The 10,494-nt window shown below is 34.5% G+C and overlaps 1 protein-coding gene and 1 long non-coding RNA gene across 2 annotated transcripts in view; one reads left to right on the top strand and one right to left on the bottom strand.

Moving 5' to 3' along the window:
• The first annotated feature begins 1,460 nt into the window (after positions 1–1,460).
• On the top strand, positions 1,461–4,349 carry LOC120112502. Its single transcript, XR_005514155.1, has 2 exons — positions 1,461–1,887; positions 4,009–4,349. It is a non-coding gene; the product is annotated as an uncharacterized LOC120112502 (long non-coding RNA).
• Positions 4,350–6,048: 1,699 nt separating this feature from the next.
• LOC103717713 (serine protease SPPA, chloroplastic) overlaps positions 6,049–10,494 on the bottom strand; it is a 31,708-nt gene continuing 27,262 nt past the window's right edge. Inside the window, exons 11-13 of the mRNA XM_008806197.4 lie at positions 8,148–8,235; positions 7,931–8,074; positions 6,049–6,614 (exon numbers count right to left, since the gene is read on the bottom strand). Of these exons, the coding sequence (XP_008804419.2) occupies positions 6,384–6,614; positions 7,931–8,074; positions 8,148–8,235 (463 nt within the window). The 3' untranslated portion in view covers positions 6,049–6,383. The remainder of the gene's footprint in view (positions 6,615–7,930; positions 8,075–8,147; positions 8,236–10,494) is intronic.

Raw genomic sequence — 10,494 nt, 5'->3', positions numbered from 1 at the left:
GTATGAATTTATTGTTTAGGGTATGGAGATTGCTGCATGTTTGTTGCTTGCTTACTTTTGGGTAGATATTATGGCGATATTTAGTATTGAAATCTATGGAAATTAAGGAAGCTATAGGCAGGACGCACTGCTATTTTGATGCAAGAAACATAATACTTTAATGGGTTATCAGTCTTTGCCCTTTTTCTTTTGTATCTCATTTCCTAGATTTATCATACGCAAGGGTTAGAGAGTGGAACTATTTATGGATTTTTCTCATATTGTTCTCTCTTTTCCGCCTAAGGGTTAGAAGAGTTTAGGAGTGAAGAGATCACACGCTAATCTTTTCGGCGACTTTTCATAGTGACCTGAATATAACTAATATGAAGTAAAAATTAATAATACATCAAATTTTCATAGTGACCTGTATATATTTTTTAATGAAATTTTATAAAAGATATATTTTATATAGTCAGGTTTGGGTAGCTTTAATTGATTTTAAAGGGTTACATAGGTGAGATATCCATTCCTATTAGGACTTGAGATATATCGCATATCTGAAAAAACTTGCGCAGCGGCTATCTTTAAACATACTAGTGCGCTTCCTATGCACAATAAAATATTGTGGCTATTAATAAGTAAATCCGTTAGGTGCATTAATACTCTATATGTACAAAATTCTTAACACATGTTCAAGTCTCCGCACCCCTCTATTATATATATTTTTTATAAAATTTTAATATATATATATATATATATATATATATATATATATATATATATATTATAGTTTGGTTTGAACAACAGACATCCGAGGGATAAATCTCAAATTTTAACGAATTTTAAAAGGTTAAATTTCAAACTTGTTCTAAATTTTAACGGATTTTAATTTTTATATGATTTTGCTAAACAATTTCTATTAGGATTTGCGACAAATCAGATATCCGATCTTATTAGAATGTGGGGCATATTGGATGTTCGAAAAATTTGGCCATCTACAATTTTTAAATATACTAGAGCTCTTTCTACGTATGATAAAATATTATAGTCATGAATTAGTAAGTCTATTAGGTGCATTAATACTTTATATGTGCAAGATTCTCAGCACATATTCAAATCCTCTCATCCCTCTATCGTATATATATGTTTATAAAATTTTATAAAAAATATATATATTATATAGTTAGAATCTCAAACTTTAACGAATTTTAAGAGGCCAAATTCCAAACATGACCCAAATTTTAATGAATTTTATTTTTTTTCATAATTTTGCTAAACAAATTCTATTTGGATTTGGGATATAGATGATTTGAGACGTACGGGGGATCCCAAAAAACCTACCAAGATGCCATCTTTAATTAGTAAGTCTATTAGGTGCAGTAATGCCTTATAAGTGCGAGACTCTTAGCACATGTAGTACAACGTAAACTGCTTTAGAAAGAAAAAAGACAAATAAAGGAGAAAAAAAAAGTAAAAAAAGGGGCCGCTGTGACCGACGAAGTACGAGGTGCAAAAAAATCCGGCATCGATCCTTTTCTAGATGCGGCCCGCGGCTGGCCTCGCGGGATCCGCTGCTGCAGTCCTCCGTAGGTGGCCATGTGTTTTGTCTCTGGCCTCTTCCCTCTTCGATCCCTCCTCATCACCAGACCTATATATATTTATGGAATAACGTGCTCCAGTTCCTCCTCCTTGCTTGCCTCACTTGCATCGAGTGAAGAAGAGAAAAAGAAGAAGATGATGATGATCATGATGGGGCTTGCGCTTCTCCAGGTGGCGATGGATGTGATGGTGGCGGGGATTTCATTCATGCTGGTGTTGGGGATCTTCGCCTTCGTCGCCACCATTCTCTGCTCCGCCGCTTTTCTTCAAGCCATCTCTTAAAAGAGATCACCCGCCCAGAAGGCGAAAGTAAGTCATGGTTCTAGCTGACTCGATTGATTGGACCTTAGGCTCGATGATGACGAGTTTCTTAAATCTTTTCATGGTTTCGGTTGTGGGCTGACGGAATTGAGGATTTGGAAATTTGGAATTCTTTGATGCGGCTGTTTTTCTGCTTTTTTTTGGGCTTTCATTTTTCAATCCAACTCGTTAGACGGGAGCGAATGCAAGAAACAACATTTAGACACAATTCGCTACTGTGTCGTATAATCCATTGACTGTTCTTTGGAAAGAGGAGTGTGTTTTCTTCATAAATTTTAGTTTTTCCATTGGACAATTTATATCAATTCTTTAGTGGAGAGCATCCAAGTTTTGATGGCGTTTGAGGGAATTCTTTGATGTTACTTTGTTGTTCATTGGTGTGTGTGGCTTCTCTAGTTTCTTGAATGGGGGACTGTGATCGCATAGAAGTTGGTAATGATTTGTCATGATTCAGAGAAGCAGCAGCAGCTGAAGGAGTTGGACTTATCCTTGCCACTGGATAAATAAGATTCTTCAAGTGAACGGTTGATTTTATGCAAATATAACTTGATAAAGGCTGACAGTTACGATTGTAGTAATTCTGTACTTGGTGTCCTCTTTAATTTAAGGATTTATAAGATTCTTGAAGAAACAGGTTAGCTGTAAGTTTTGAGGACTTAGCTATTGGTTAGCGCATGCTAGGATATCAGAATCGATGGTTCATAACTGATTCATTTGGTATTGGAGTAAGTTCAAATTTTGTCTTCACCCTTGCAGTGGTTCATTCTGATTTCAATCGATATTTACTTCCTTTAGTTGCTTCAACAGCGCTAGGACTATCATTTCATATGCATGTCCATTATGGATTTCATGTCTTGTGTGGTGAAAGTAGAGAGTGTAAATCCAAGTATGCATGTAATAAAATAGTCTTTAATTTCATGGTTAAGTGAATTGGACAAGAAGAACTATCCAATCAGTGAAAAATAGTTGGCTAAACTAAAGAAGATCAGACCAGAATGGTGCTGTGCTGAATGAAAATGGACCTAACATGATATTGTCAATTATAGGAAGAGTTTGGTTATTTATGCAAGGGAGACTGGATAGTGGTGGACCGAACTAAGTTATACATTGTCACTAGATGAATCATAAGAAGTGTGTATGAAGATTTTTGAGAGGTAAGTTTTAAAGTCAAGAATTGGGGAATGTTAGTTTTGGCTATGGTTGGCAACTTGATCAGAAAATGAAATTTTCTGTAAATTTCTAGGGAAGAAATTGTTCGATAGCACATCTCTGGTGGTTTAGATTCTACAGATCTCTGATGAGCTAGTGCATCTCTGTGAAGTTGTAAGAAATAATGTTCTTTGCCTTGAGCAGTAACATTGCTGACAACATCTATTGCTTGCTTTTCAAGAGACTGTTTACATAAGGTGAATTATTAGAGGGTTTGAGGCGCAAACCGCGATAGATGCGTTCCTCCCATCAGTTTTTTATTTTCGCTCCACCTAGTTTTATTTCCTTGTCCATTGTATTCAGTCTTGTTTGTTTCATATGTACATGTGTGGAAGGGGGTGATGAGTTGTACATAATTTAGTCCATCTCAGTTTGGTGTTATATGTATTTTGTGGCAATTTTTGGAAGAGAACCATGAAATCGTGTTTGTGCTGTCTAGAAGGCTCTGCCTACCATGTCTATCAGGTGATTTATGATCGCTCATATTTGATGATCTGCTAAAGCAGAAAGCTTCATTAAAGAAAGGGTGCAGATGATCGTTTTTTAGCATTTACAAGATGCATGTGGCCGTACCATGCCTCTGATGGATGCTAGTTTCATGCAATTTTAGATGAAATAAACTTATAATGCTTAGTGGGCAAAATCCATCATTAATAGTTTTGTTGCCCTATACTACCCTTAAAACTTGCCTACACATCAAACCATTCATATTCACTTAATCTCTAATAGATGCAAGTCTTCCATGATGTTCATTTTTAAATGCATAATTTTACAGGGTTAAATCCTCTATTCCTCTCAATCCTCGGTCCTTCAGTTTTTTTTCTGTTTTATTGGCGATATATTTACTGTTTCAATCATACCTCAGCCTCTCTAAGTTGGAATTTGAAATTCTTGTTGCAGGAGAAGCCTACGTCTGATTAGTCTTGTCCTTCTGGGCCTTGCAGAACAGATTGCATTTTTTGATGTGCTTAATCTTCAGTTTGAAGATCTGTTCTTTAATCAACTATGCAACTCTGGGGTTATGCTACTATGCTACATACAAAAATTGCTTCAAATTGTGTAATGCTATGTTCGAGCATTGAATCATGATGATTTTCAGCAGCATGGCTGTACAAGGTTGTATATCATGTTCAGGATGATTATATGCCTTGCATGATTGTGCAATAAAGAGTGCTCTAGTAAGTGTAATTTTGTATGCAACTCCTTGCAGATGCTTTATAAAAGTCTGCATTTTTGATAGAGGTATCGACAGACCATGTTGTGGCACTGGAACCAAATCTGTGATTATCTTGGTTTCCTGGTGATTTATTTAAGCAGCTAGATCTGCTGATATCTTAACCACATGTCACCATGATACCTAATCCTCCACCATGATACAACTTGACCATTGTCAGGCTGTAATACGGGTAGCGTGCGGGGGGTACGAATTAACTCAATAGTCGGCACTTCAGTCGCCGATATTAGTTCAGACCAACCAAAAATAAACATATTTTTTGTGGAACCACTTGTGGTACGTTAATGTTAGTTGGCTGGTGCTTTCACAAGAGGCGATCATATTTACTTCGAAGTAAAGCTGGCTCATCATTTACCAACATTAGCTCAAAGCCTCAAAGTATCTTCTGCTGGCGTGAACCGTCTTTGCCCTCCAAAATGGTTCAGATTGTCTGAGGCGGGATTCCAGGTCCCTTAAGTCAAGTAGTTTGAGCTAATTCCAGATTGTCAGCGCCTACAGCAGGGGCGGGTACCCCATCTTCGGGGAGACCATCGACATCGCCGTCGGCAACTCTCTGCCTCTGCCACTTTCCAACGATCACAGCTCTGGGCACTACGTCGAACAAATTTGCTGCTATCCTTTCCCCTCCTCTCTTTTCCGGGAAAAAAAAAAGTCTCATTCATCTCCATTCCTTCACCGTCTTTAATCCAATTCGCCTCTCTCACAATCGTTATCCATAACAAGACCAGGGCAGATAATAGGTAATAAAAAGAGCAAGCCAACTGCACCATTCTTGTCATCGCGTGTAACAGTCCTCTGCGAAGCACGGACTCGGATATGAGACACAAATATAACTCGCTAACGATGCGCCAGTATACTAGATATGGAAAAGATAGGCAAACCGTATGGCTGGGATATCATGTGATAATAAATGAACTAATTGTCTTGGCAATACCTGCAACAATTCGAGTCTTGATTTTTCAAATTATGAGATGGCATACTTCTCTGATGTCATTATCGGAAGAATTAAGGGTATATTTGATTGGAAGAGTTGAACTCTGAAATAAAAATAAAAATAAATAATTTCTACTCCAGCCGTTTGATTGAGAAAAATTCTATTACCATTTCTAAAATAGAAAATGTCCCAATCCCCCAAAACTAATCCCTACTCTTTTCCAATATTCAAATTTTATTTCAATTTTGATTTCCAATATTCAAATTTTATTCCAATTTTGATTTTAATTCGATCATAAATCAAACACGTCGGAAGGTGTAGCCATCCTGATTTCGATTCCAATCGCCAACCAAAAACGCCCTAAGAGTAATGCTTTTCCTAGATAAAAAAATGCTTATACAAAGGTATACCTTATCGCATCATGCAACCACGTCGCCAGTGTTTGTGAATGGTGAGGACAAGGCATTTTGGTTTCAAGGTCATGTGTGGCCCTACGCATGGAGCAACTCTGCCCGCGAAGGCCTGAAATGAAGCGCAGGCTCTGCACTCATGCTCGACAAGTCAGGGCCAGCCATAGGAGGATTTGTTTAAGAATGTTCAATCTGAATTAACTATTCTTTTCTGCTCTTCTCATAATCAGTCAAGCCAGCTTGGATATTTCGCAATTTTCTTTGGACAAATGGGATAATTCTATATTCAATTTTTTTATTAAAAAAAGCAGCAGGAAGCATCTGGAAGAGAAGATGGACAACAGCAGAAAAAAAATCACAAGATCTTTAAAGCCAGAGTATTTTCATTGCATTTCTTTCATATTGTATTACCTCTCTAATACAACAAAGTATTTTATCTGTATACAAATTCCAAATGCAGCATTAAAAATTAAAAATTATTAAAAGATAAAATTTGAAGTATCATTGTCAAGAAAACAATGAGTACAACAAATCTCATGTATGTGAATTGCATGCTTTTTCCCTTTTCCTTTTTCCTGACTGAGTATAACTTCTGATTTGTTTACTCAAAAGTTGTGCATAATCCTAAACGTTTCAGTATACCGCTCAATAACCATCACTTTTAGTAAAGAATAAGAAAAAAACTGGTCGGTCCAAATCAGAATGAGCTTTGGTATTCCTTTATCAGTCTGAAGATCGCATTATCGTCTAATGCATTTTCCAAACTTTCAAACAGGATGCCATCCATTCTTGCTTGAACACCATTAGCGGATGTCAGGTCTTGCAACACTCCCTTCACCGTCTGGTCCAGTCCAAATAAGGAATTTCCGATGCCACTTAATATTTCTGGTAAAGATGGCGAAGGTCTTGACACCTCAACTAACTTAACCTGGGTTCAAATTCAGAATAAAAGACATTTATTAAATCAGATTAGAAAGACATAATGTATCTAAGATTCCAATTTCTATGTAGACATGTCAAAAACATATAGTCACGACTACTGAGATGAAAATCAATGCATTAATCCTTCGTAAATTCAAAACATGAAAATGGGAATTAATGGAGCGTCCCAAATTCAGCATTAGGATTAATTTAGACGGGGCAAAGATTCGGAGTTCAGAAAATATGTGGGGTACAAGACAAAGGCTTGGAAATATTTGGATAATAATTACAAAAATAAACAAAAAAGACGAATTAAGGTATTATATTTATATTTATACATAGGATGCAGTTATAATAAATGGAGTCAAGAGACAACTTACATCCACTGTAAAGCTCAATGTTCTGGTGGCTGAAAAAATATAAATCTAAACTATGGGACGTAATCCACGAGGGCCTAAAATGTGCAAAAAAAAACAACTTGCTTAAGAAGGCCCTTGCCTATTTGTCAAGGGTGCCTCACAATCAACACACATTATTGTGTCACTAAAACATTATGCAAGGGAGGTCTCGATACATAAGCAAGAGGCCTCCAAAACATGTTAATTTTATATGTAGATATGTTTGGTCTTGTAGAATGCATTCAGTGGTTTAAATTTGAATTTTTCAGCCACCAACATTAAGTCTTTCAGTGATGTAAAGTCATCGCTTTACATACATACATACATGCACACAGTAACAGTAGCATAGGAAAGAGTGCACAGAACCAGTAGAAGTAATAAATAGGATTAATAATATGCTTTCTTGAATATCACAAACAATTTGGGGACAAATCATCAAAATTGATGAATCATTCAACAGTACTCAGTTTATTCAATTGTGAAACAATAACTTGAATTCCAAGCAAAAAATCAAGAATAAAATGAGAAATTTTAGTTATTTGGAGATTACCGTCATTATGATAAGAAGTGCCAATAATAAAGATGTTAACACAACAAGCCAGTAAATATTATCAAGTAGCTCTGTAGTATCAACAACCGGACATCATATAGTTTATGAATTATCTTACGTCCTTGATTTTCAGCACTGCCCAAGGGAGGCTGCTTGTTGCAGAATTTTTAGCTCGTGTTCTGAAAGCTGTTAATCACTCATATGGAGAAACTACCTAGTATATCATTCAGTTCATTTGCTTTTTTCTATCAACTAAATTTTGCTACTGTTAGTCTGACACTCAAATCAGAAGTAAGCGATTTCCAGAACCAGTTGACCTCGATCAAATTTTATTATGCAGAAAAAGTAATGAAAATCTAGAAAGAAATTACAGACCTGACTATCCTGTAGTATATTTGCCCTGTGTTTTGCAATAGCAACTGCTCGGGAGAACCCACCAATGGCATCGACCAAACCTCTGGAAGCTGCATCTTTGCCACTCCACACCCTTCCTTGAGCAACCTCTTCCATCTGATCTACCTGGTCACAGAAGAATCATTTAGATGAGGATATGACTGAGAGATACACATATTAAAAAATATGTTATACTTACACTCATTGATCGTGAAAAGGCTGCTTTGTCTCGAAATTGTCTGTAAATATTCTGTGCGGATTTTGCAAAGAGTTCTGCTTCATCTGGTCTGTAAGAACCAAAAATATTTTAATTCTAATTTAATCTGCATAAGAAAGAAAACACAAACATAATAGGTAACTCCAGCTGTGAAATGTGAGGTGAGTCTTACAAAGATTCCTGCCCTGACTGAATAAGGTCACCGTATCTTATTTTAAATGTTAGATGAGAACTAGTAAAGTTGTCAAAGATAGGCACTGCTCTTAAGGTTCCGCAAACAATGCAGCTCTTCCTTCATCTTGGTTATTCCTAGGGCTGAGCGGATCTGAACAAATATAACACTTCATACAGTTTACTTGGTAATCTAAATTTCCAGTCTCATTTTTCTGCAATCTAAAACCCTGCCATAGATAATTCTAGCAGAAAAAAAGGAAAACCTAGCAGGCATCATTGGAAGTGCTGAAAATATTAATACTTTGTCCAACTGATTGGTGATTAATGCTTAGAGTAATTGTTACTCAAACACACTTCTGCCAAAAGAAGCAAATTTCAGCAAGCGATACTGCTGTTAGACAACTGGAATCATTACCTGCTCCAGGCTTCCTGAGTAATGCAGCACTGGCTATCCTTGTCCATCCCTAACCACCCCTTCAACCCCAACCTACACAAAAAATGGGTCTATTTTTTGGAAAGAGAAACCAACCCAGAGCTCAGACTCCTTTTTAAAAAATTGAAGTAGGATGGGTTATTTTATCCCATGACTAAGCCTACGTACGACAACATTGTGATCTGTACGTGCAATAGCAGGCTAGCTAAGCTAGTTAGGACTTACGAGTGTAGTCCAAGCCTCATTTTAACTTTCACTGGGATGACAATGTATTATAGACAATGTGGAGTGTTGGTCCCTCCAAGCTTTTGCAATGGTTCATGTTGAAGTTCTCTTTGCATGCTTGATTTTACATTGCAGTACTTTTGTATGGATTAAAATGATCTTTCATTGTAGAATAAGGCTTTGTTTGGCATTGTTGTTGCTAGTAGAATTTTGGAGAAGTATAGTTGTCACTAATAGAGCTTTGCCAAAACGCTATTTGTTGTTTGGTAACTATATTTCTAAAGTGCTATGAAACTTTAACATCTGTTTTATAACGAAACTGAAAAAAAGTTTTTAGTATAATAAAATGACAATAAAGAACGTTGCATAGAATAATATAGAATAGTATAATATAATGTAATATTACATATTATTATATCTTAAATTATTATTACATAGAATAATATTATTAAAAAAGAATATAATGTGATATAATATCATAATGTAATATAATATTATTATAAGATAGTGTAATATAATATTGTACAATATAGCATTAATAAGATGGTATAACATAAAATGGTATAATATATTATGATATGATACAATACATTATATAATATAATATAATAAAGTAACGTAACGTAATGTAATGTATCATTACAATGTAATTTAATATAATAAATTATTATAATATATGTAATAATAATATAACAAAATATGATGTATTTTTATAATGCAATATAATATTATATGTATAATATAATAATACAATATAATATGATAAGACATAATATACTATAATATAATATAGTAATGTATTATTATATTAGTATAACAATAATGAAACAATAATTTAATAATGTATTATAGATAATATAGCATAAAATAATATATCTATTATTAGTTTTTAATTATAATACATTATTATAATATAATGTAATATAATATTATATTGTATAGTATAATAAAATAATATAACATGATGATAATATACTATAATATAGTAATGTAGTATTATATTATTATAATAATATAATGCAATAACAATTTAACAATATATTATAAGATAATATAACATAATATAATATATCTATTATTAGTTTTTGATTATAATACAATATTGTGATATAACTATTATTCTTACATAGTATAATATTACTATAATATATGAATGCAATAATATTAGTTTAGTATATCATTATAATAATATTATGGACATTTTGGTCATGGACATTTTAGTCACTATGAAATTTCTATTAAAGCAAAAAAAGCTTCTAGACATTTGCCGAAAGCACTTTTGGAGAGAATCTCCTAAATAAAGCTTTTCCCAAATAGACTTTTTTCAGCTTTTTGAGGAACCTTCCATTTTTTTACCAAACACCACTATACGATCTAAAAGTACTTTTGAAGGGCCAGAACACTTTCTGGCTCTCCAAAGGACATTTGATCAAGTTTCGCTAAAATCCGGATACATTTGCCTCAGAGACCCAAAAACTAAGGATCAAATATTTGTGC

Source organism: Phoenix dactylifera, chromosome 1 (assembly GCF_009389715.1).
Source record: "Phoenix dactylifera cultivar Barhee BC4 chromosome 1, palm_55x_up_171113_PBpolish2nd_filt_p, whole genome shotgun sequence".
NCBI lineage: Eukaryota > Viridiplantae > Streptophyta > Magnoliopsida > Arecales > Arecaceae > Phoenix > Phoenix dactylifera.
The sequence above is the reverse complement of the archived record's forward strand: the minus strand, read 5'-3'. Positions and strand labels throughout refer to the sequence as shown.